At 40.8% G+C, this 27,584-nt stretch overlaps 2 protein-coding genes across 3 annotated transcripts in view; both read right to left on the bottom strand.

Annotated features, from left to right (window-relative positions):
• LOC149222830 (mannosylglycoprotein endo-beta-mannosidase-like) overlaps positions 1-27,266 on the bottom strand; it is a 218,849-nt gene extending 191,583 nt beyond the window's left edge. Inside the window, exons 1-2 of one of the 2 annotated variants that reach the window (XM_089385642.1) lie at positions 26,701-27,266; positions 26,235-26,597 (exon numbers count right to left, since the gene is read on the bottom strand). In XM_089385642.1, the coding sequence (XP_089241768.1) occupies positions 26,235-26,371 (137 nt within the window). In that variant the 5' untranslated portion in view covers positions 26,372-26,597; positions 26,701-27,266. The remainder of the gene's footprint in view (positions 1-26,234; positions 26,598-26,700) is intronic. The other variant, XM_089385643.1, reaches the window with a different exon arrangement.
• On the bottom strand, positions 18,571-19,565 carry LOC149222831 (uncharacterized). Its single transcript, XM_089383180.1, has 2 exons — positions 19,080-19,565; positions 18,571-18,958 (listed from the first exon to the last, which is right to left on the bottom strand). The coding sequence occupies exons 1-2, from the start codon at positions 19,536-19,538 to the stop codon at positions 18,755-18,757; spliced, it is 663 nt and encodes a 220-aa protein (XP_089239306.1). The 5' UTR covers positions 19,539-19,565; the 3' UTR covers positions 18,571-18,754.
• Positions 27,267-27,584: the final 318 nt, after the last annotated feature.

The following is a 27,584-nucleotide window of genomic DNA, read 5'->3' as shown; positions in this document are numbered from 1 at the left end:
CTGACACATGGGGAGTCACTAAGACCTTTGTCACATGGCAAGGCAGGTTATCGCTCAGGATCGAGGCTAGTTGTGGAGTGTGGACTCAAGCATTGTAGAGTTGCCCTCGCAGGTTGGTCATAGTGTTGATCGTGACGGATATAATGGTCAAGTGTTACCGGAGAGGAGGGTCTGGTACGAGCATGTTGAGCAGTCGAGCATGACCGAGGTGTCACGACCGCAACAAGATAGGTTCCTTCTGCGATGGGCAGGGGATTCTGGCATAGCAGGGCTGAGCAGTCCAGCTACCAGTAGAGGTGAGCTGGTTTCTACAGTGGAAAGCCATCCAAATCTTCCATTTAGTTTTCAAGACTCATTGATGGTGTGGGAAACTTCACCGGTCTGGCAGGGTGATTGAGAGGAGGAGATCAAGGGAAGCTCGGGCAAACGAGGGTTCAATCCCACCAAGATTGGATTGCATCTTCAAGAGTCCACCCCTGAAGTGCACGAGAGGGACTATTCGATAGAGCAGTTTCATGAGGAGATGATCAGGATCTTATACTATCATGGTGCTCTACTTAGTGGCGGCATGTAGAGGGCGTCAGGAGCCTATGATGAGATGGACAGTGAGTGGAGCGAGGGATGCTTCACGTCAATCAAGATGGCTTGGGATCCTTGCAGGACAGGGCAAAGATCAGAGATGACTCGGTGGTACATTTGGGACCCCAATATTGTATGCAGAGACTGTTGGGGTAAGTTGATCAAGAGGGTGCTTGTTCAAGCATTCCTTGAAAACAAGCAATTCTTGGTGGGGAGTACTGTAATGTCCCCAATTAAATTTTTTTATTTTTTTTCATGTGTGGTTCATGGACACTCGTGGTCACTGGGTGGTCGCTACGTCCACGGAAATATCTGAGGGTGCCCAGACTTCGTGCTATGTCCAGGCGTATCCTCAAGAGTTGCGGTAGCGGCTTTCATCGTATGGGCTGGCAAGAGCATGGTAGATTGGCATACTTGGAACAGGTTTTTAGCACTTGGGATCCACCTATGGGAGACATACAGGAATCAGATATGAGGGTCAAATGGGTTCTAGCAGGTAGCAGTGCTATGCAGCGCATGGGGAGTGGGAGTTGTGAGCTCCCAGTATGGTTAGGGGATCCATGGATCCGGTTGGCAAGAGGATCACTCCACTTATCGATGGGCAGGGTTACGATGGAGGGTGATCCAACTTTTTTCCAGGCTGACACATGGGGAGTCACTGAGACCTTTGTCACATGGCAAGGCAGGTTGTCGCTCAGGATCGAGGCTAGTTGTGGAGTGGTGGACTCGAGCATTATAGAGTTGCCCTCGCAGGTTGGTCATAGCATTGATCGTGACGGATATAGTGGTCGAGTGTTACCGGAGAGGAGGGTCTGGTACGAGCATGTTGAGCAGTCGAGCATGACCGAGGTGTCACGACCGCAACAAGATAGGTTCCTTCTGCGATGGGCAGGGGATTCTGGCATAGCAGGGCCGAGCAGTCCAGCTACCAGTAGAGGTGAGCTGGTTTCTACAGTGGAAAGCCATCCAAATCTTCCATTTAGTTTTCAAGACTCATTGATGGTGTGGGAAACTTCACCGGTCTGGCAAGGTGATCGACAGGAGGAGATCAGGGGAAGCTCGAGCAAACGAGGGTTCAATCCCACCAAGATTGGATTGCATCTTCAAGAGTCCACCCCTGAAGTGCACGAGAGGGACTATTCGATAGAGTAGTTTCATGAGGAGATGATCAAGATCTTATACTATCATGGTGCTCTACTTAGTGGCGGCATGTAGAGGGCGTCAGGAGCCTATGATGAGATGGACAGCGAGTGGAGCGAGGGATGCTTCACGTCGATCAAGATGGCTTGGGATCCTTGCAGGACAGGGCAAAGATCATAGATGACTCGGTGGTACATTTGGGACCCCAATATTGTGTGCAGAGACTGTTGGGGTCAGGGGATCAAGAGGGTGCTTGTTCAAGCATTCCTTGAGGAAAAGCAATTCTTGGTGGGGAGTATTGTAATGTCCCCAATTAAATTTTTTTATTTTTTTCACGTGTGGTTCACGAACACTCGTGGTCACTGGGTGGTCGCTACGTCCACGGAAATATCTGAGCTAATCAAGGGTATCAAGCCCCGTGGCCAATAGCTAGGCCTAACCCCAAGGGCTTCGGGGAGAATTGACCGTGTGACCTCCCGAACGGTGAGGCACTTATTTGACCAGTTGAGCTAACCCTTGGGGCTCCCAATTAAATTAATTTTGCTAAGATGAATTTCTATTTTTGCAATTGGGTGTTGGGAAATATTTTGGCATGTAAACTTAGGAAAAGTGGGTGGAGGGAGTCCACACTTAATTTTTGGAGAGATGGAGACACCAACATTAGAGAAAATGAAAGATTAAATTGGTAACGGGATGTGGGGACACCCAAAAAGGGGAATTCGAACCCCTTAGGAAAATAGAATTACTAAGGGAAGGAGGTCGAAATATTGGATGGAGGGACCCACATGAAGAGGCAAGAAAAAAGTTATAAATAGGAGCATAAAAACTATTGGGGTCTTTTGTTCACTCATTTATTTCCTTTGTTGCTCAAGATGTTTAGTTGGGTCACAAGAGTTGCTTAGCACAGAGTTCTCCAAGGGGAGAACTCACCCTTCTTTCGGTGGACTTCGAGGCAAGCTATTGCTACTTTGGTGAGACGGTTTGTGGAGTATTTTAGCACATTGCAGCAAATTCCTTCAGCCAATTTGTACTCCAGGGAGGACACAGTAGAGAAATCATACCACTCATTTCAGCTAGTTTCTGAGGGTGTTTTGTCGAGAGAAAATTAGTGGAGTTGCTTGAGGGGGAGTCTAGCCTTTATGGGAAGTTTTGGAGCTGGAGGTGATTATTATTAAGAGAAAAGAATTTATCTTCCTAGGGTCTGCGTAGGGGGTCACTGGATAACGTTTTTGTGGAGTTGGGTTCAACTATCTTGTGCCATAATTTGATGTGAATCCTCTCCCCTACATCCAGGAAAACTTCCTACATCATTCTTATCGCAGATTGAGGAGGAGGAGGATTTTAGCAGATTTCATCACTGGGGGACGAAGTGTTTGTTCAGGGGGACGTAGTGTCAAAATAGGTCAATTTTGGAAGGTCAGAATTAGCCAAAACCCTTTATGGGTTTTTGTGGGTTTGTTGAGAGGAGTTCGAGGTTACATTTGAAAAATTTTCCGGGCAATATTCAGGCCAGAAATCTCCATTTTGTTTAGCAGTACGTTTATTATTCAACCGGTAATTGCACCATTTTGTGAGTTTTCCGTGTGGTTGGTTTGGGGAGATTCCTTTCTAGGTTTGGTTGAGCACATTGTGGAGAGGCACCAGCTACAATTTCAAGAGGTTCTAAGCACAAGAGTGGCAGATATCACCATTTTCTTCCAGCAACTGGAGCAGGAATTTACTGGGTTTGCGCAAAGCTTAGTTGGGTCGATATTTGAGCACTTGGGCAGTGTTTTCTCAACCTAGGGCTTTGCTTGCTTGTTGTAGCAAACCCAGGTTCCTCTTTCCCTCACTATATTGTACTTATTCAGCTCAAATTTTAATATAAAGACCCAGTTTTGGTGCCAATATATGTGTATCTGTTATTTATGTATGTTTTCCATTTTTGGGGTATTGTTCATGATCATGTCTTTCTGTTATTCACTGTTAATTTCCGATTAGGAACATTACAGAGATTTCTTAGGGAACCCTTTCTTTCACCAACTTGAGGGACATAGACCCTCTTATGTGGTTAACTTGGTTGCAGTCGTCAAAGCCACAGTCCCTGTAGCGCTGGAGGTATCAGGTGTGTTGGGTAATCCAAGGGAGGCATCATTAATATAGCCTCAGTTGTCTTTCTTTGGACCCCTTCCACAACTCACATAAGAGACTTGTTTCAAAAAATTCGGAAGAAAAGGCCGCATCTAGACTAGGCATTTAAATTAAAAGTAACCAAGATAATTGCATCAAATGTTAGTTTAGGTGCATTTCATGCTAACACATTTTACTATTTTACTTGCAAATTATCCATGTATTTGTCATTGATGAATATGTTTTGAATTGAATACTTTATTTAGACAAGTATCATCTTATTTATTTTTATGCAAGTAAGGTTCTAACTAGTTTCCTTTGCAAGTCATCTCCATATTGCTTCCTTACCTGCTTTGGATTGGTGAATGATCATATATTTTGAAAGCATATTTTATATCTTGCATTGATATCATATCTTGCTAACATATTTTGTTTGGTTGACAGGATTACTTGTGTTTCAATTTGAAACACTCCATTTCATTTTAAGCAAGTATTATTTATTTTTAAAGCAATATTTGAAAGCATTGGTTTTATATATGTTTATCATTATCTCATGTGTTGATGGTTATTAAAGCTTATTTCATTTTATATTGCTCATCTTATTTGCTCACAATCTCAAGTAATCCTAATTTAACATCTCCTAGAAACCTTATAACTTAGTTTTCCATTTAGGGACCACCCCCCTTAGCTGACCTAGGAGAGAGCTTAAACGGAGAGAGTTGGGAATAGGTGACAGCCCCACCTCTTAGTTTTGCCACCAACCACACCTTGTGGGGTTAAGGGCTTTTCTCACTAACTGTTAGGTGTGCGTGATAGGCGGCAAGTAAACATGTAATACAAATTAGCACGTGGGAAAAAAACCTAGCATGAGCTCTACCTCACTCATTATGGTCCATCACCTAATTCCTGAGCATATGTTGCTCCATTACATCATAAAAAGGAACCTTTGCATGTCCCAATCCCGATGAGCAATTAAATGACTCATCCTTAAGGGGTAATACAACTGTTATACATCATTCAAAGCAAGCTATAACCCTTTGAGTTACGAGCAATAATACAAATAAAAATCAAGCAAAAATAAAAGGAGCACAAGAGGGGTGGAAAAACAAAGGTCGAGTTGGTAACTCATGCATCTACAATTGCTCCCCCCCCACATATATACACTTAGGATTTGGATCCCCATCATGTTGTGCCTTTGACCATGGCACTTGGCCATGAAGTCTTCTCCCCTCCGTACCATAATTTTCACTAGCACCTATCAATTGAAGGGTGGACTGAGAAAATGTTACTTACCCTTGGGGACTAGAAACACCTAATAGGGTTGTCATTTAGCCACTCCTACCTAGGGAGAACACACTATTGCAATTTCAAGGCCCCAGTTTTGGAAGGGAAGCCTTATTTGAAGCATTAAGTAGCTCTTTACATTCAAGCTTGGTTCACTTAGATAAAAAATGATTATTGTCCCTAATGACTGGTTGCTTTCACTAGACTTTATGTTGTGATTGTCAGGTGGTTCAACAACCCATGAACTGGGCACCCTTCCCACAGGGAACCACGACCCCAGAGAAGTATATTGGCACCTACAGGTGAAGCATTGGGAGCCTTGGGTCTCCGAGCATCAAAAGCACATCATACCTACCCCTGGGCAGCTCCTACACCCAGGATGTTCTGCCACTTTGCACTACATTTGATGATTCTTTAGGATGATGCACCTGGACCAGCATGTCCCCTGGCTCAGCCTTAGCACTTTATGATGGATGGCAATTAAATCAGGGCCCAGATGAGGATGGTCTCAACTTCAAAGACTTGGGAGGGCTAGCAGCACCTAGAAAGACCTCAAATTTGGGGCAGAGATGGACATTATGAGCAGCTGGAGACCTAGGAGACCACCTTATGGTGCCCCAATTAAATTTTGGGGACCACAAAGGGATATTGACAGAGATTTGAGAGCCAACCCTCAAAAGGATGATTTTTAGAGGTTTCTACTCCACATTTGGCCCTCAAAAGCCTCAACACTTGCCACTTGAAGCTCATTTCATGGATGACGTCAGCCTTATGAAGCCTCACGACTCACACGTGTGGGCCTTCATTTGATTTTATGTCTAAGCTAGTTGGGTTGGCTTGTAAACCAAGGTTCTATTATGATTTTACTTGTCTTTTAGGGGCTTTTAAGCTAATTAGAGACTTCTCCTCCTCGTATAAATAGAGGAAAGGACTTTGTTATTTCTCATCATCATAACTTGTGAATTCAACCTCTCTACTTGAGAATTTCGGCCTCTTGTACCTATTGGAGAGATGTGACCTATGGAGCATATTTTTTCTTGGAGCTATATTCTTGTCTTTGGAGAGATTGCCTTGGATCAATGATTAGATTATACATGCATATTGCCTTGTAAGTGTATATTGCCTTGTAAGTCTGTTTTTATGGAAAAAATATGATTTCATGTCTAATGTATGGAATAAATGGGTGATCAAGGTTAAATATTGTGCCCTAATTTTGTTGAATATAAATTTTATGAAAGTTAGGTCATATTATTGCAGGCATTACTCATTGTATGGTATGTGAATGACAATCCCCTTGGTGATCTTACATTAGATGATTAGCTCTCCCAACTGAGTTTTGATCCCTCACAAAGGTAATAGTTAGGGTTTTGATGCCAGGGCATCAAAAAATCCTTACTCCTTTGCAAGTTTTAGCCAACCTAAAGAATCCATAGACTCCACCAACCCTAGGACTACGCACTGACCATCCATTGTTAGTGATCAAGTCAAATTTTATCCATAAATTTTAGCTTTCTCTCTCTCACCTCTTTTCACCCTCTTACAGCGAAGCAGCCAACTAGGGCTTAGTGCATATTTGTTAGGAAAAGGAGTTTTTGGTCTTATAAGGTCTTAACATCTAGGGTTGAGTGGTTGCAACAAAATCATTCTCCTTTGGTGGTCATTCCCTTCAATTTCATCAATAATTTCTCTTGCCCTAGTTGTTTGTACTAGGATAAAACCCTAGTTTGGTTATAGCTTCAACTTGAAGGCTTGTTGAAGGTTTCTTGTACCTTTATCTTGCGAATACCTATTATGGGAGATATTTTCTTGGCATCTTGACCTTGGGTCATCCCAACACAACATATTAATCAAAACCCTAGGTCTTGTATTGCCTCAATTTGACCTCTACTTGGAAAGCAAATTGCCCCTTCTTCATTGCTAGAGCCTTGTACCTAAATTGTGTCTTTCCCTTAGAAGCTTGTTAGTCACATTATACCTTTAAGCATAGAATATCTCTTAGGTTACTTAGCTACCGAGACTCCTCCCATTGGTGAAATTCCATAAAGAGCAAGGGGTAGAAGCTATGGTGACAGTGGATTGCTACATTATTGTTTTCACTTAGTATAGTGATAGCCTTGTAGGGCAACCCTCTCCAAGGCCTGCTAGATTTTGTGGCTACAATTCCCATAGTAGCAACCCACTGACAACAGTAATTCTTGGCACATAAACAAATTGCATGCAAAACACATTAGCAATAAATGAGGTGAAGAATAGGATAACATAAAAATATATGCATCATTGGGATGTCAAGAATGCAAAGAATTTTTGACATCTAAAATAAGCAAGCCAATTCACTTGTTACAAAAAAGGGCTATCTTCCATAGATTGAGTTTTCACAATACAACAAATATTATGATGCCTTATCTCTATGCTAGCTTGAGTATAGATAAAGCTTAATTAATAAATGATTAACATATTGTGTGACCCACCAATTTTCTAGATGCCATCCATTTAGTGTTTTTCCTTGACTACCAACATGTATTAAAGTGTCTTGATCTATTTTCTAGTTGTGTGCATAATCTTAAATTACAATTTGCTACTTTGTAGTGTTGCCTTTTTCAGAGCCATCAATGTTTTTTTAGTGTTCTACATTGTGATACATTATAGAGGCCTCATTCTTAACTTCTTAAGCATTACAATACTTACAGAGGGTACATTATGGAGGCCTCACTCTTCAGTTGCCAATTTTTGGGATTTTAATAATTAAAAACGCAGTAATCTTAATTGATTTACTCGATAGGTCGGCTCATACTTCCTCCCACTACACAACTCAATAGCTCACTCTGCGAGTCTGACACATTGTTGAAATGATTAACTCTCTACCACTCGAGACTTTTCCCTACAAAAAACCCTTTGTCGCATAGGTGACAACAACCACTACCCAAGGACAACAGTCCATCGCGTTTATATATGCACAGTTGACAACACTGTGTTGCGTGGGACAACAGTCCATCGCATTTATATATGCACAGTTGACAACACTGTGTTGCGTGGACAACAATCTATTTAGCATTTAAACTCTATATATGTTAATAGATGTTAATTTTTTCATTATCTATGTTATATTTCACTTTTAAGTTTCTATATACTTAAAAGTAAAATATAGCATAGAATAATGTTAAAATAAGACACAAACATAAAGTTTAAATTTAAAATTTTATATATAAACTTAAATTGAAAGTAATTACATAATTATTATAATTATATATAAATTTAAAATAAGTTTATATATATATACTTATTTTTAAAACTTATGTAAACTTATTTTAAATATATATATATATATAAACTTATTTTAAATTTATATATATATATATATATATAATAAGTTTATATATATAGTCGAATCTCATGTGAACCTTATTGAAAATTTTGAATTCTAATCGAACTTAATCATTCTCAAACCCAAACCCGATGACATAGCCTACAAGAATCACCTAACAAAAACTCAAGGAATCAAATGAAGTCAACATCATGGTACAAGAACCATGAAAGTATTAAGGGGGGCCATATTTAATGTTAAAGCCATTAATGTACTTCTCACAAGCGTCATCCTCAAATGTCCTACTAGATTATGATTGTACACAAGTTACCATACTTAGGTATGGGAGGGTTATCACGTGATCTTATTTGGTGCTTCCAACCCTATGGGGAGGAACAGTTCCTAGGTCAATCCTTTCAAATGATAGGGTCAAATGATACGCGTTATGACTTAGGGTTCATGAAAGGTGCCATAGTCTTATACTAAGTTATGCAAACCATTGTCCATGAGCACCTTCGTAGGAGCGCTTAGCTGCCTGAGTTAATTTCCCTCTATTAATTTTTCATCAATTGTTCTATGTTGCAACTATTACTTCAACAATATCCAATAGCATCCAATTTAACAATTTCCACTTCTTCAATTTAACCAATGACAGTAGAGTAATAGTAGATAGAACAATTATTCAAACGCACAATAAAAGACAACCAAGAGACAAGAGATACAATATTTGGTCAATGACCAAGGAAAAACCCCACAAGGAAGTAAACCCTTTGAAAATCTTCTTCTATTAGATTGTCTTCAAATGTTCAGCAGAGTACAATATCCAAGAGTCAAAGTCAAATTTTGACTAGCCAATATCCAAAACCAATATCCAATATCCAGTCAAGTCAAAATGTCATGCTATTTGTCAAATTAGAGACAACTGAGAGAATCCACTGTAATTCTATCCAAGTCAACAACAGTGAAGTCAACCCTAACCAATCCATAAAGTCAATGGTCAACCTTCCAAAAGAACTCAGTCAAGGCAACAATAAATGCGGCCTAGAATGTTAGTCAAAGTCAAACCAAAAGAGTACCAAAATAGCCAGTCAAAGTTTGCATTTGCTTCTGCAGTCAAACTTGCGATTAGGCATGTAGTCAATGCCAGTCAAACTGCTCAGATTGCCTCGGTCTTTGTGCCCTCCAATGCAGCCTAGAGAAATAGAGATATTCCACTCAAAAATGCAATCAAAGATGTGAAAACAGTCCTTGGTCAACGCTAGTCAATGCCCAAAAACAGTCCTGTAGTTCGGCCCAATCAAAAATGACTTTTGTCCTTCACACGTGTGAGAGACACCCTGCAATTCGGAGTTGTACGAACCAATAGAATGAGGAGAGAGAAGATATGTTGTGAGTTGATGAGGTGCCAAATGAGGAGGACTCAACTTGTATTTATATGCAACTAGAGAGGTGCCAACTTATCCTTGAGATGTGCCATTTGACCCAAGGTTGACCTTGACAATTTTGTATTTGTGGGCTTGATCTCAAAAATCCACTTTTCCTTATTCGAATTGAGTGCTTCAAAAGTTAATTTCGGTCCTCTCGAAAAGAAGAATTCAATGCAATGGTTGGAATTTGTCATTGAGCTACCAAATTAACACTCCCTCTTAACTTGTGAGAAATTCCAACTGAATCATGTGATCATCATATTTATCTCATCATCATGTCATGTACATCCCTGCTCATCTTTGCTTGCCTCTCCTCATCTCATGTTGAACATTCTCAAATCTAAAGAAGAAAGTTGCTACAAGGGAGCTCCAACTACCACCCTGTCTCTATCACCATCGGGGAGACTCTACTACACCAAAATCATCATCATCATTATCATCAGCATTGTCATCAGGGAGCCATGGCTACCACCTAGAACCAAAGACAATGGGCGAGACCAACCTACCCCAATGCATAGGAATCACACTCTATCCCAAAGTCCCTAACAATAGGTGAGATCAACTTACCGGAGGTAAGGATCACACTCTACCCAATTGTCCTTGATCATCCATCTTAACCCTAAACAGTTAGATGGTAGAACACTTGCATCCACCAATTTGGGAGAGATCCACCTACACTGAGCACTCTATCCACGGGCCCTCAACCCATTGGCCAGATGGGAGAGGCTATCCCACAAAGTGGGCAAGACGCTAACTGGGGCATACTCTGACTAGGGGAGAACATAGGTCTCAACATCCTATCAGTCAAAGGTCTCTCATCCCTAGGAGCCCTATAGCTCCATTCTACACCCTGGGAGCTCAACCAAGGGGAAAGAGCACTACTAAGTGTTCTTGATCAGCCTAGACCCTTATTCAAAAGGGTCATCTCAACTAGTCCAAGCTCTGAAGACCAAGAACTTCCCTTTCGGCAAAGTCTTGGTTAGGATATCAGCTATCTACTCATCTATCGAAATGTGGAGGAGTTTCACGGCTCCTCTCTGCACCATGTCACGGATGTAATGATATCTAATCTCTATATGCGTGGACTTGTTGTGGAACACAGGATTCTTTGACAAACAAATCCACTCTTGTTGTCGCAATAGATAATTGTTGTGTCCAAGACCTGCTCAAATAGCTCTTCAAAGAGCTTCCTAGACCAAACTACTTCACAACTCGCCAGGTTGGCTGTAATATACTTGCCCTCAATAGTGCCAAGGGCTACGGATTTCTGCTTCCTGCTCATCCACAATATCATGGCGGATTCCAGACTAAAACAGCATCTGGAAGTACTCTTCCTGTCAACAACACTACCAGCCCAATCTGCATTTGTATATCCATGTAGTTTAACATCTCCTGCAACATATCTCAATACAACGTTAATAGTCCCATGTAGATATCTCAATACATGCTTGGCAGCGACCCAGTGTACAGGTGAGGCTCGGTCATAAACTGGCTCAAAGTGCTAGCTGCAAAGCATATATTGGGGCGAGTGTTCACCAAGAACATCAAAGCACCAACCAGTTGTCTATACTAAGAAGGGTTTGCTAGGTCCAGTTCGACAGCCTCTCCACATAGCTTCTTGAAATTCATCTCCATAGATGTAAGCAAGGACTTGCACTCAACCATGCCAAATCTTTCAAGTAATTTTATAACATATTTTCCTTGTGAGAGGAAAATCTCACCCGACTTTTGCCATACTTCTAGTCCCAGGAAATAGTGCATCAAACCAAGGTCTTTCATCTCGAATTCGGAAGCCAACTCCCTCTTATATTCTAGAATGAGAGGCTCTACACATGTCAATTATAAGTCATCAACATATAATACCAAGATGAGAGGCATACCTTGGATTGTTTTGAAGTACAAGTTTGGATCAGCACTGCTCCTTGTAAATCCCAGCTTCATCAAGTAACCGTCGATGCTAGCATACCAAGCATGTGGGGCTTGCTTCGATCCATAGAGAGCTTTCTTCAACCAGCATACATGGGTCTTCTTGTCATGAACTTCAAGTCCTGGAGGTTGTTCAACATACACTTCTTCTTGCAGCAAACCATGTAAGAAAGCAATCTTCACATCCATTTGATGAAGAGTCCATCCGTGACTTGCAGCAAGGGTTACTATCAAACGAATGGTTGTATATTGGGCCATAGGAGCAAATATATCATCGTAATCTTCTCCCTCTTTTTGGGAGAATCCACGAGCTACGAACCTTGCCTTGTATTTTTCGATGCTTCCATCAGCCCCATGCCTGATTTTGAAGAGCCATTTCGAAGTCACCACAAATTTCCCTTTTGGTCTCAGCACAACATCCCATACGTGTTCTTCATGGTTGACTTGTATTCTTCAACCATAGCATTCTTCTAGACTTGTTCCTTCATGCATGAGGCTCAGCTTGAATCATGTTGCTCATAGCAACAACATATGCTTGGTACATGCATGACTTCTTGCTTTCCCTGAAAGTTCCACGAGCAGCAGCATGTTTCTCAGCATCTTGTAGTGTGTCCTTAAGCCAAAGAGGTACTTTCCTTGCAGGGGGGTCACATGGAGGAGGATCCAAGGTGTCCATAGGCTCCATGGTATCATCAATTATGTCCTTCTCAGATTCAGGAACATAAGGGCCCTCTAGAAAATCCATATCATCACTCTTGTTTTCAGGAGGAGGAGGCAGAGGAAGGTCTCTTGCTTTTCTAAGGGCAGTATCCTCATCAAATGTTACATCCTTGTTGATTTCAACCTTCCTTTGACCAGAATATATATATTCTAAATGCTTTAGAATCTTCACTATATCCAACTTTTCTCATGTGGCTTCTAGTTTGTTTCTTTTGTCCTTTGGCACATGGAAGTATACGAGGCAGCGAAAAGTCCGGAGATGACCAATATCAGACTTGACACTTATGAATACTTCCTCAGGAGTCTTGTTGTCCAAATCTTGATGAGGCAACTTGTTTTGAACATATATCGTTGTGTTTGTTGCTTCAACCCAAAGGAACTTAGGCAGCTTTTGATCATGGAGCATGGCTCGAGCAACTTCCACAATGGACCTGTTCTTTCTCTCAACCACTCCATTTTTTTCGAGAGTGTAGGGCATAATAGTCTCCTTCTTAATTCCTTCCTTCTTGCAAAAGTCTATAAATTCATTTGAGATGTATTCTCCGTCGTTGTCAGACTTGAAGATCTTTATTTTCTTCCCTGTATGATTTTCAACCAAAGCCTTGAACTCCTTGAATATTTCGAATGCTTCATCCTTGTGCTTCAAATAATATATCCATGTCTTCCTTGAGAAATCGTTGATGAAGGTGATGTAATAGAGATGACCCCCAAGTGAATGTATGGGCATTGGACCACATATATCAAAATGAATGAGATGAAGGATGTCTTTTGTCTTGTTTTCGCTAGAGGGGAATGGTCCCCTTGTCTTCTTTCCACTGGCACACCCAAGGCATATTGCATAATGTTGAGCTTGAACATCGGGAATCTCAGAGACCAACTTCTTCAATTTTGGAAGAGCATCAAAATGTAGATGGGTCAGTCTTTGGTGCCACATCTCGCTTTGATGATTTGTATTAGGGACCATAGCTAGAAGGGGTCTCCCAATGACACTATAGAGTCCTTCAAACCTAGATCCCAATGTGAAGGCATTTCTCATATACAATCCAACAGGCCATGTAAGTACTTTTCTTTTGATGAATGCAACCCTCATTCCTTTATCCTCCAAAGCAGATATCGATACCAAATTCTTCTTCAATCCAGGCACATACATCACATAATTAAGCAAAACAGATTCCCCAGATTCCAAATGAAATTTGACAGAACCAAAGCCCTTTACAAGATGAGTGGTGTTGTCACCAAGAATAATCTTCAGTTCGGTCTCCTTCTCTACCAAATTATAGAGAACCTCCCTATATCCAAAGAAGTGATGAGAGGCCCCATTATCAACCACCCAATTATCCCAAGTATCCAGAGGAGATGAACTAGATAATGCGGAAATAAGAATATATTCAAATTGATTAGTAGCATTACTTTCATACTTGGAGTTCCTTGACCTCTTTGGTGGACGATAGTTATCTTCATGATCATCAGGAGAGTCTCTTCTTCTTCTTTCATTTCTCCTTCCATCTCTTCTTTCATACGACCTGTTGTTGTTGAAGCCATGATTGTTGTAGGACCTTGAAGAGTTTCTTCTTGGAGCATCTTTCTTTTCGGGACAATCTCGAGCATAGTGACCCTTTCGATGACAATTGTAGCATTCAACATCTCTATCTCGCCTTCTTGAATCCTTGGAATCTTGATTGGATTGAGGAGGTCTTCTTGATTTAGATGGCTTTCCCTTTCCTTTCTTCACATTCTTCTTCTTCCCTTGAGCAACGAAGGCAATGGGCTCTCCTTCATTTGGCCTTTGAATTCTCCCTCTAGATCAATGTTGCACGAAGCGGAAGCAAAGCGGAAGCGTTTTTTGGAAGCGGGACGCCGAAGCGTCATTTTCCAAAAATCTAGGAAGCGAAGCGTCCGCGGAAGCGCCTACTATATATATATATATATATATATATATATATATTTATATTTATATTTTTTTGCATTTATACTCAAAACAAACATCCCAAATACCAAATTAATTGTAGAAGACATGAAAACATGCATATTTTTGCATAAATCAAGATAGATATAACATCCATTGTACATTAATGATCTAGAATCTAGATTCTTCTCCTCTTGTCTAGCCTTTGCCTCTACCTTGATTGTCTAGGGATATTAGTCAACATTGCCGAATTTTGATCAAACTACCTAATTCAAGACTTAAAATATGGTAGAAAAAGCTTAACATGTTTGATCGATGATTTTGACTTGATTGAAAGGTAATTTTTTGCTAAGGGTGTGCCGCATGACAAAGGAGTTCAACCATTAACACCACCAACACTAGGGTACATATAGGGCTTGGTGCTCTTGATTAAATGCTAATCGCATACCTTCATACTTGATATAATCTAATGAAATGCCACAATCCCATTGATCCTGAATTCCTGAAAACTGTTAAGTCTGCTGAATTTTGAATAGGATATGAAATTCTATTTTCTCCATATGAAGTCCAATGAGGCTGGAACCACTCTCAAACATCCTGAGTCATTTCATGGTAATGTTAAAAATTTAAGTAAAAGGATGAAAATGAAAAATAAAGTAGAATGTCACTTTTACTTTAAGAATTTAACATTACCATGAGGGAGCATCTGCTATATTTATATTTTTTTTTGCCTTCATTCGTCACCCTAACCCAAGGTGGACCCACCCCCAACAAGCAAACTCACCTAAAATTAAAACAAAAATTGAAAAAAAAAAAAAAAAACGATTTTCTAAACGCTTTTCCGGAAGCTTTTCTGGAAGCGTACGCTTCTCCTCCGAAGCGCCACGCTTCCGACGCCCGAAGCGCCGTACGAAGCGCGCTTCGGCGCTTCCGTACAGCGCTTCCAAATTTCCAGGAAGCAGCTAAAAAAGCCGAAGCGGCACTTCCGAATTCGGAAGCGCCGCTTCCGGCCAAGCTTCCTAGGCGCTTCCGTACGGGAAGCGCTCGGGCTTGGAACGTGGGGGGGGGGGGGGGGGCGCTTCGTGCAACACTGCTCTAGATATCATCAATCATTCCTCTTGATTGCATAGAGAAAGTAGCTCATCAAAAGAAGGGATCCTTTCCCTATTGTTGATAGAAGTAATGAACATGTCCCATGAAGAAGGAAGACCACTAAGTGTAGTCATCACCAATTCCCTATCAAGTATAATTTCTTGAGCAGTCTAGAGTTGGTCCCTGATCTCAGTGATTCTTATGAAGAATGATTGCACAGTTTCTCCCTTATGCAACTTAGACTCCTTGAGTTGATTTTTCAATTCCATTATGTGGCTCAAATTGTTCACTTCATACATGCCAACAATCTTATCGTACATTTCTTTGGAAGTCTTCAAGGATGAAATATAAACAAGTAGATGATCTCTTAAAGAATCAATAATAATCTTCTTAGCTTTAATCTCACCTTTCTTATACTTGGATTTGGCAGCTTGAGGAGCATTTTCAAGTGGTGGTGAGATCTTTCCTTCCACGTACTCCAAGACATCATACTCATCTAAAGTGACATTGATCTTGGTCTTCCATGCTGCAAAGCCAAATGAGTCAGCTAGCTTTTCATTATCCTTGAAATAAGAGGTAGACATTTTTACCAAAAGATTTTCCCCTTTCAATTAGTTGCTTAGAAGATGGATGCTCTTGCTCTATGTCTCTTGGGCTTGTCTTCACCTCAACTCTAATACCATGTTAATTTTTCATCAATTGTTTTATGTTGCAACTATTACTTCAACAATATCCAATAGCATCCAATTTAACAATTTCCACTTCTTCAATTTAACCAATGACAACAGAGCAATAGTAGATAGAACAATTATTCAAATGCCCAATGAAAGACAACCAAGAGACAAGAGACCCAATATTTGGTCAATGATCAAGGGAAAACCCCACAAGGGGGTAAACCTTTTGCAAATCTTCTTCTATTAGATTGTCTTCAAATGTTTAGCAGAGAGTTCAACATGCAAGTGTCAAAGTCAAACTTTCACTAGCCAATATCCAATATCTAGTCAAGTAAAAATGTCATGCTATTTGTCAAATTAGAGACAGCAAAGAGAGTCAACAAAAGTCAAATATAATTTTGTCAAAGTCAATAGTAGTGAAGTCATCCCTAACCAGTCCACAAAGTCAATGGTCAACCTTCCAAAAGAGCTTGGTCAAGGCAACAATAAATGTGTACTATAATGCTAGTCAAAATCAACCCAAAACAGTTCCAAAACAACCAGTCAAACTCGGTCAACGCTAGTCAAATTGCTCATATTGCCTCGGTCTTTGTGCCCTCCAATGCGGCCTAGAGAAACAGAGATATTCCACTCAAAAACACAGTCAAAAATGGTCAAACAATCCTTGGTCAACGCTAGTCAACGCCCAAAAACAGTCCTGTATTTCGGCCCAATCAAAAATAACTTTTGTCCTTCGCACATGTGAGAGATACCCTGCAATTCGAAGTTGTACGAACCAATAGAATGAGGAGAGAGAAGATATGTTGTGAGTTGATGAGGTGCCAAATGAGGACTCAACTTGTATTTATATGCAACTTGAGGGGTGCCATCTTATCCTTGAGATATGCCATTTGACCCAAGGTTGACCTTGACAATTTTGTATTTGTGGGCTTGATCTCAAAAATCCACTTTTCCTTATCTGAATTGAGTGCTTCAAAAGTCAATTTTGGTCCTATCGAAACGAGGAATTCAATGCAATGGTTGGAATTGGTCATTGAGCTACCAAATTAACATTCCCTCTCAGCTTGGGAGAAATTCCAACTGAATCATGTGATCATCATATGTATCTCATCATCATGTCATGTACATCCCTGCTCATCTCTGCTTGTCTCTGCTCATCTCATGTTGAACATTCTCGAATCTAAAGAAGAAGAATTGCTACAAGGGAGCTCCAACTACCATCGTGTCTCTATCACCATCGGGGAGACTCTACTACCACCTGAAATCATCAACATCAGCATCGTCATCGGGGAGCCATGGCTACCAACCAGAACCAAATACAATGGGCAAAACCAACCTACCCCAATGCATGGGGATCACACTCTATCCCAAAGTCCCTAACAATAGGTGAGATCAACTTACCGGAGGTAAGGATCACACTCTACCCTATTGTCCCTGATCATCCATCTTAACCCTAAACAGTTAGATGGTAGAACACTTGCCTCCACCAATTTGGGTGAGATCCACCTACTACAAGGGGTAGGGATCACACTCTATCCGAAGTTCATCAACCCATTGGCCAGATGGGCGAGGTTATCCCACAAGTGTGTAGGACGCTAACTAGGGCATACTTTGTCTAGGGGAGAACACAGGTCTCAACATTCTATCAGTCAGAGGTCTCTCATCCCCAAGAGCCCTATAGCTCCATTCCACACCAGAAGAGCACTACACAATGTTCTCAATCAGCCTAGACCCTTATTCAAAAGGGTCATCTCAACTAGTCCAAGCTCTGAAGACCAAGAGCTTCCCTTTAGGCAAAGCCATGGTTAGGATATCGGCTATCTGCTCATCTATCGAAATGTGGAGGAGTCTCACGGCTCCTCTCTGCACCATGTCACAGATGTAATGATATTTAATCTCTATATGCTTGGACTTGTCGTGGAACACAGGATTCTTTGACAAACAAATCCCACTCTTGTTGTCGCAATAGATAATTGTTGTGTCCAAGACCTGCTCAAATAGCTCTCCAAAGCAATGTTGCACGAAGCGGGAGCGAAGCGGAAGCGTTTTTTGGAAGCGGGGACGTCGAAGCGTCATTTTCCAAAAATCTAGGAAGCGAAGCGTCCGCAGAAGCGTCTGCTATATATATATATATATATATATATATATATATATATATATATATATATATATATTTTTTTGCATTTATACTCAAAACAAACATCCCAAATACCAAATTAATTGTAAAAGACATGAAAACATGCATATTTTTGCATAAATCAAGATAGATATGGCATCCATGATTCCATTGTAGTTACTAGTATGTACAACAATCATCTATATTCTAGCTATTACAAACATACATCAAATTTTTAAGCATATTATAAAACATAAAACATTTAAGCATATTATAAAACATAAAACATAGAGCATATTATGATTTATCTAGCAAGTGAGCAACTGTCAACATTTGTCATGTCCAAAATTCAAATAATAATGTTTACAAAATATGTCACTTGGTCACCGCCAAGCCAAAAAGGTTCAAAATTCAAATTCACAAGTCTACAAGTCTAATGAGTAATCTATGACAAAAAGTAGTAGATTGTGAATATATCTACTAATCTCTCCTCCTTCCACCACGAATAGAACGTGGTGGCGGGCCTCCACGTGGTGGCAATGAAGAAGATGGTGCCTGTGGAAGTCGTGGCACTGAAACTGATGAAGAAGAACCCCCTGCTGTTGGTGTTGAACCATGGAACCTAGGAACCAAGGGACCAGATGGGGGTGGGGGTGGTGGCATATCAACACGGTCATCATCATCCTAGAATCGCTCAAAAAAATCATGCAAAAAAAAAACACTAGTTAACAAAAAAATTAAAAACATGAATTAGAGAAATTCTTTATAAGGGAAAATTGGAAAATTCATACCACAATGGACATACCTGGATAAGAGCATCCTCTAATTGCTCTAGTCGCAACACTCCATCCTCCAAATTGGGCTCCTCTGGATTCTTGTCCCAAATCAACAAGTCTTTATTAGACTTTGCATCTTCACAGTAATGGGACAACAATCGCAAGTTGTAATGAACATAAACCAAGCTCTCTACCCGGTCTAAATTCAACCTGTTCCTTTTAACACTGTGGATGAAAGAATAAGAGCTCCAACACCTCTCTGCAGAAGAAGTGTTTACCACCTGTGATAGCACCCGCAATGCCAAACTCTGTAGAAGTGGAGTACCCCCTCCATGCATGTTCCACCACTCAAGAGCAGAAAAAGTCTCTCGATCTTTAATTGCATGCATGCTCCCAAATGGACCAGTGTTGAGCGTATAGTTGCTCACCTGTCTCCGTACCAATGCAGCCTCCTCCTCATCAGGGATTAATTTACTCAATGCAGCCATATATTTTTTGTGAACCTCTTGATCTTGGTGTGGTTTTCTCCTGCTTCCCCCCTCCCAGGTGCTGGTGTTGAAAGCCATGATGGATGATTGTATTTAGGTGTCAAAACATATGCTAATGCATGCAATGGAACATTTAGCATTTCCCATCGGTTTTCCACCTCTACACGAATATAATTGTACAAGGTGGTATCTCTAGGCTCAACAATGTCTTTAATCTGCCCCAACATGCTATCCATTTGCTCATACACCTCCCCAATTACTGGTCGATCTGAATCTGCAAACTTGATCATGTAATAAATTGGTTTGGTGAATTGCAAAACATATTTAACTTGTCCCCAAAAGTAACTGTCAAGAACAGTGTCCTTGACTGCATTAGCACCATCTATGTCAGTGTTAATTTCATCCCATGTTTCAGCACACACCAGATTAGTTAAAGCTTGTCTCACCTTCACTAGCCGCCTAAAGGTGAGGTAATAACTAGCAAATCTTGTCTTTGCAATTTTAAGCAATTGCAACTTGGAGTAAGTGCCATAGAAGTAGTTTACCCTTGTATGCCCTGTGATGAATTTAATGAGCTGCTTCCCTCTCCTGTAAACCTCAACAATCCACCCACATTCTTTGTGTTTCACAATATCATGCATCAAAAGGTTCAATGTGTGAACCAGGCACCCAGACCAAAAGATGTGTGGATGAGTACGCTCAATAATTTTTCCTGCTGCCTTACAATTTGCTGCATTATCTGTGATCACTTGAACCACATTATTCGGACCAACATCTTTGCTTGATTTCAATAGGAGATCTGCAATGTTTTGTGCAGATGCAGTGATGGAGGAGGAGTCATGACATGCAATAAATACTGCACCACTAGAAGAAACACCAAGAACATTTATCAAATGTTGGTTTCTAATATTTGTCCACCCATCTGATACAATGGATACCCCAGAATCTACCCACTCATTTGTAAAACGTGTCAAAGCTCTTTGAACCTTAGCTTTTTCTCTTTCTAATAACATTGTTCTAGCTTTCTCATAGTTGGGGGCCTTGTATCCTTTTGGGGCTTCATTGATGGCCTTTACCATTTCATGCCAATAGGGAGAGCGAAGCACATTGAATGGTACACCGCAAGCACAAAGAAAACGGACTATCTTTCCATCCACATCATCCCTCCCAGCAACATTAAGGAAATCCCCTATTGTTCTTCTACCTCCAGAGCTTGCAGAAGTACCATGAGGAGATGAGAAACTACCAAATTTAGAGGTTGCACTTGATTCAGAATGAGTTTTTTGTTTCTTGTTTTTTTGTTGTGCAGCCATCTCTATTTGGATGTATTTTCTTCTTTCTTCAGTTGAAATGTTTGGGCAAATTTGTACCCCCACAGGACCCTTTTTTTCATCACTGTCCAGCACCCCACAAAGATGCCTTCTCAGACGGGTATATGAACCACAATATGGTTTTCCTCCATGACAACCATGAGGGCACACAAATTTGTAAGATCCACCACCCTTTCCCCCATCAAGTTTGGTCACATAGTTCCACAAGGGTGTTGATGTAGCTTTCCCATCTTGTGTTTCAGTGTCCCCTTCAGGTTCATCCCCTTCCTCTTCAAACCCTTCCTCCTCATCATACATTGGGTCACTCCTATTATGACCATCACCACTGTCCTCTTCTGTTTCTTCCCTTCTATTCCTCACCTTTGCCATCATTAAAACCAAGAGTGGAATGATACATAGAAGCCAAAAGAACACCATCTTGGAATATGGATATAGGTGGTGGACAACCTGTAAATAAAGGAGCAAGTAGAAACAATGGGAAAGAGTAGGAGAGGGAGGAGAAAAATACAAAAAAATTGTCAAAAAAACAAGGGAGTTTGGGGTTTGAACTTACCTCTTTAGCTCTTGTAGATGAAGTCCTCCAAGCTCTTGCTCCAAGCTCCTCCTCCTTCTCCTAGCTCCTCCTTCTTCACTCCTCCAAGCTCTCCTCTCTTCTCCTCTCCTTTCCTCTCTTCTCTTCTCCTCTCCTCTCTTCTCTTCTCCAACTCTCATAAACTCAAAGTGAGAAAATGAGGAATGAATGGGGGCTTTATTCTTTTCATTCCTCACCTTAACCTCACTCTAACCTCACCCTAACCCACCCCCTTAATGTTGAGTGAACATAACTTAAAAAAAAAATTAAAAAAAGAGTGTTTTTTTTCCCTTGGGCGCGCCCCTTTTCGCCGAAGCGTACGGAAGCGTGCGCGAAGCGGCCGCTTCCTGCTCCGAATCGCCGCGCTTCGGAGGCCCGAAGCGCCGTACGAAGCGCGCTTCGGAGGCATGGAAGCGGCGCTTCCGGCCGGCGCTTCGGAAATTCCAGGAAGCGTCTTAAAATGCCGAAGCGCCGCTTCCGATGAAGCTTCCTAGGCGCTTCCGTACGGGACGCGCTTCGGAGCTTCGATCCGGGGGGGGTGCTTCGTGCAACACTGCTCCAAAGAGCTTCCTCAACCACACTGCTTCACAACTCGCCAGGCTGGCTGCAATATAATTGGCCTCAACAATGCCAAGGGCTACGGATTTTTTCTTCCTACTCATCCACGATATCATGGCGGATCCTAGACTAAAATAGCATCTGGAAGTACTCTTCCTGTCGACAACACTACTAGACCAATCTGCATTTGTATATCCATGTAGTCTAACATCTCCATCGACATATCTCAATACAAGGTTAATAGTCCCATGTAGATATCTCAATACATGCTTGGCAGCGACCCAATGTACATGGTGAGGATCGATCATAAACTATCTCAAAGTGCTAGCTGCAAAGCATATATTGAGGCAAGTGTTCACGAAGAACATAAAAAGCACTAACTAGTTGTCTATACTAATAAGGGTTTGCTAGGTCCGGTTCGGCAGCCTCTCCACATAGCTTCTTGAAATTCATCTCCATAGGTGTAAGCAAAGACTTGCACTCAACCATGCCAAATCTTTCCAGTAATTTTACAACACCTTTTCCTTGTGAGAGGAAAATCTCACCCGACTTTTGCCATACTTCTAGTCCCAAGAAATAGTGCATCAAACCAAGGTCTTTCATCTCAATTTCGGAAGCCAACTCCCTCTTACATTCTAGAATGAGAGGCTCTGCACATGTCAATTATAAGTAATCAACATATAATACAAAAATGAGAGGCATAACTTGGATTGTTTTGAAGTACAAGTTTGGATCAGCGCTGCTCCTTGTAAATCCCAGCTTCATCAAGTCACTGTCGATGCAAGCATACCAAGTACATGGGGCTTGCTTCAATGCATAGCGAGCTTTCTTCAATCGGCATACATGGGTCTTACTGTCATGAACTTCAAATCCTGGAGGTTGTTCAACATACACTTCTTCTTGCAACAAACCATGTAAGAAAGCAGCTTTCACATCCATTTCATGAAGAGTCCATCCGTGACTTGCAGCAAGGGCTATTATCAAACGAATGGTTGTATATTGGGCCACAGGAGCAAATATATCATCGTATATGTTCTCTCCTCTTTTTGGGAAAATCCACGGGCTACGAACCTTGTCTTGTATTTTTCGATGCTTCCATCAGCCACATGCCTGATTTTGAAGAGCCATTTCAAAGTCACCACAAATTTCCCTTTTGGTCTCAGCACAACATCCCATACGTTTTCTTCGTGATTGACTTGTATTTTTCAGCCATAGCATCCTCCCAGACTTGTTCCTTCATGGCTTATTCAAAGGCATGAGGTTCAGCTTGAATCATGTTGCTCATAGCAACAACATATGCTTGGTACATGCATGGTTTCTTGCTTTCCCTAAAAGTTCCACGAGCAGCAGCATGTTTCTCAGCGTCTTGTAGTGTGTCCTTAAGCCAAAGAGGTTTTTTCCTTGCAAAGGGATATTATTTTATATATAATTCATCATTCTACATGCTTTTGTTGACATATATGCATCAAAATATATAAAAATATATATTATATAAAAATTCGCTCCCAATTCTTCCAAACCGGGAGCTTTTGAAAATGTCGCTTCCCGCCACCAAGTAACCTTGGAATGGATAACATGGAGTGCTACGATCATCAAAGCCTCCTATTTGTGCCAACTCCTAGACAGTGAAAAAAAGACCCTAAGGTCACACTGGACTAGGGACACATGATAACCACCAAGATGAAGTAAGGGAACAAGTACACAACCAATAGCGGTCGATAATCCAATTTCAACCTGTGATCCATACTAGAATGCCTCAAAAATTAAATGAAAGCACTTGAATGCAAGAATGGTTAAAGTACCTAACAATAAGTGACCCTCTTTCATCAGATGAGCAGGCTAGATCAATGGACACAGTGACTAGAGAACAAATGAGAGGCGTTAAAGGCTGGCTACCTGTGGACCATGGTAGGGCTGCTGGCTGGCAAGCTGCAACATAGGAGAAAAAAAATTATCCTAGGGTTGCAAATGTATATGGATGAGTGACAAGACCCAATCAGTCCCTCCTATTGCTCAATTCTGTTGATATATGTGTAATTCAAATTTCTAAGCCCTACAACTTTAGCAAACAGCAATGAATGGGAGCTGTTATACTATGACTCCCCTACTGAGCAAAATCAGGGTACAGTGAAAGCACTTGATGCTTAACTTGAGCAGATGGATTTGAGGACTGCAGTAAAGCCTATGGCATCAAGTAAAAATTGTAGCCTTAAAAGTATCAAGTTTCATGAATAGCTATTGAGAGAACAAAGGAGGTACATCTATATAAATTGCATGCATGTCCTCAAATATCTGATTATTCAACTGCATTCAGCGGCTGTATGGGAGTACTCCCTTTATCTGTGAGTGCAGCAGTTTCACCTCTAAACATGGATGAAAGGTGATTCAGGTCAAACGGAGGTAATACCTATTGATAGAAACAAAATGGATGACCACTGGAGGACGACTATAGAAGAATGCCACTCAAGTACTATGCAGAAAGCAAGGTTGTTTATGTTTCTACAGCAAAAACATGACTACTATTCAGCTAGAATTCTCGTGTCAAGATTATATGTCTAGAGCTGAAAAATCTTCTAAAAGTGTTGAACGTACCTTTAACATGGACTTGAATCTGGGTTGTAATGTGGAAATTATATTCATTTTTCCATCTCAAGTAACTGAGGTAGATTGAGCATGAACAGAGGGTGGATAGAGAAATAATCAGTGAGACTAGCTATCCTGTAAATCAATATCACTGACTATCTTGTAAATCAATTTCAATTGTTACCAGAAATGCCAAAAGCAATCCATGATGAATCACCACTGCCAGCACAACATTGAAAGCAGGGATATTGTCTATTGTAGCCATGTTTAAAAGGAATGACTGAAGTACTAGTTATAATAAAGTTTAAACAAGTGTTCAAATACTTCTCCACGTTAGCTAAGAATATATTGTAATAAATTGTTGGTATAGTTCTTCGAACATCCAACATTACTGAAGAGAGATGGAAAGCAGGTTCAAGTGATTCAGAGGATTACTTCAACTGATTGTCACCAATGCTGTTAGGTATTTATTTAGTTTTGTCCCAACAAGTGCTTGGTTTGAATCCCTTGGGTTTGGCACACAGTCACTAGTCCATGCTGATGGGTTTACTATGGATGCCATTCATAAAAGCGAGACAGCATCCCTTGGGTTTCCCCAAGAGGATTTCCTTGCAAAAAAAGGTTCAAGTGAAGGTCATTGAAATCCTTCCAATTTTAACAACATTGACAGCTTGGGCAGCCTTGAGGAAAGATCAACTATATATAAATATGAAGAAATGTTAGAGTATGTAAACCCAACTTGTCAAGCTCTTGGACAATATTGGCGGCAAGTTATTTGGGCTATGTGAACCGACATTTGAGGGTTTAGGGGCAACTAACAAAAATCCTGAAACTATATATATTCGAAGTGTTAGCCTTATTTGTAATCAACTCACTTGATGAGTTGAGCTTCTCTTTCAAAGTGAAGTTTTTTCAAATAACATAAGTATATCAAATTACAACTAGAAGAGAGAACAAGAAGATTTAGAAGGTAAAACTAGAAGATGAGGAAACGTCCACAAAACTTGGCCTTCTTTTATTCAGAATCTCTCAATACAAAAGCCTGAACACGCTCAAGTATGGAGTTAAAATGGGATCCATACAATCTCTCAACTTCTCAAGCACACCTATTGAACCTCCAAGACCTCTCTTATATAGGTTGGAGAAATGGGAGAACAAAACCCATGATGAATGTAGAATAAACTCACTTCTAACATTTAGTGAGTGACATAAGAATAATAAGCCAATAACATGAGATATTTGAGATCTCACAAGTCCAATGATGCCTCATTATGTTTGCAAATGCCTCAAAACAATGACATCACAATCATCATAATGACAAGCTACACATTAGAGATGGTTAAACAATTTCGGTTAGAGAAGTTTAAATAATTTCCAACAGTTTAGGTCAGGTACGAACTACTCTAAGGCTCCACAATATCTAGTTCATTTTATTTTAACTTAAAGAATGGCTTAGTAAAAACAGTTTTCAAAGCGGACTGCTATTTTAAATTAGTTTGAACATCAGTCCGAATTGGCCCTAACATAAGTAATTACCTGCCAATCCAATCGGCATGAGTGGAAGAGGATACAGAATTTAACCTATCAAAACAAATTACGGAAAAACTAAATTTTCCAAGCAATGCAAATGTGCAAAAGGGAATAAAATCATACGTGCCAGGTACAACTCCCTCCATCCATGGTTTTGTAGGTTGTGAAGGAGGATGAGTTGTGGTAAGCTCCACGCCTGATAAACTTATTTCTGTGGACCGCGCAGCCAGCCATCCCGAGTCCAACTTGCGATCCCGCATTTTACCTCCTCTGTGACTCAAACAAATATACTTCCAGTTTCAATCTCGAGCAATACAACTTCGACGATTTCGGCAGTTTCCCTAAATCATGCCAAAGTTAATCCACTCGCTCAAGCCGTTCGGTGGTCAAAAGTTCAGAGTCTCTTTACAGAGAAAGTAAATGCTGCTCCGTATTAACAGGACCAGATTTATTGATAGGAGCCACAAGTGGTGCAAGTGCACAGATCTTCATCAAATTAACCACAATGTGAGCAAGATAGAATATCCCAATAAGGGTTTTGTCGTACCATGTATTCAAATCGAAATTAAAGATCGTTTGCAGCACTCACATTGAAGCTGCGACGCCGCGGGAATCCAGCTATCTACCAGAAAGTACAATATTTTGTTCCGAAACGAGAGTGAAGGGAATTCAACGGTTCCTTCGCATTTCCCCACACAAAATAGCTGCTGCCGAATCGTTGGTGACTTGTTTTTTATCCACATCATTCAATCAGTGAAATAAAGTGATCTCGCTCTCTCGGGATTTTCTTCCGAGATGGTCCCTACTCAGGCGTCCTGCAAAGTTAAAAGTAACTCTGTTCTGTGCTGTCGGTGATCGTCCCTGAACCGATTTACTCACGTGCATTTATACCTTGCAAGTTGGGATTAGGAAGGATTTATCTTCCTAAAAGCATCCACAATTTTTCTTCCGGCCATCTGTGTCTTGGACGGAGAGAGCAGAGCAGAATGGCAGCCAGTCACATGAGGGAGGTTGAGGCCAGAGGGGCCTTTGGCTATGGTTTGAGCGACTCGAGAAAGCCAAGCACCAAAGTGCATGTGATCGTGATTCTAAATGCCTGAAGCACACTCTGACATACTGTCGTTAACGTTGTCCACAATGCATAAGGCATTTAGTGTTGTCCTCACACAAAGCATTTATAAATATTTTGGCACGTCTCCACGGCTCCATGTGACCCTTCCTCACAACGTATCTCCATCATATCTACTGGTCAACGGATCTAAGAAGATTTGGCCGGTCAAATTTTACACACTGTATTCACCAGTGCCTCGGGGGGCCAAAGAATGTTATCTCAATCATTTGATTTCACATTCAAGCAATGATTTAAAACCAAATTTTAGCATATTTAAAAAATAAAATCAGAGAGAAACATGTTTTGTTGGAAATTTAGCTCATTTGTTTATGGAATAGAATTGTGCAAACAACTTTAATAGA

This window comes from Pinus tabuliformis, chromosome Q, assembly GCF_031772625.1.
Source record: "Pinus tabuliformis cultivar Carrire ecotype Pingquan chromosome Q, CPIR1, whole genome shotgun sequence".
NCBI classification, from domain to species: domain Eukaryota; kingdom Viridiplantae; phylum Streptophyta; class Pinopsida; order Pinales; family Pinaceae; genus Pinus; species Pinus tabuliformis.
This window is presented reverse-complemented; position numbering and strand designations above follow the sequence as displayed.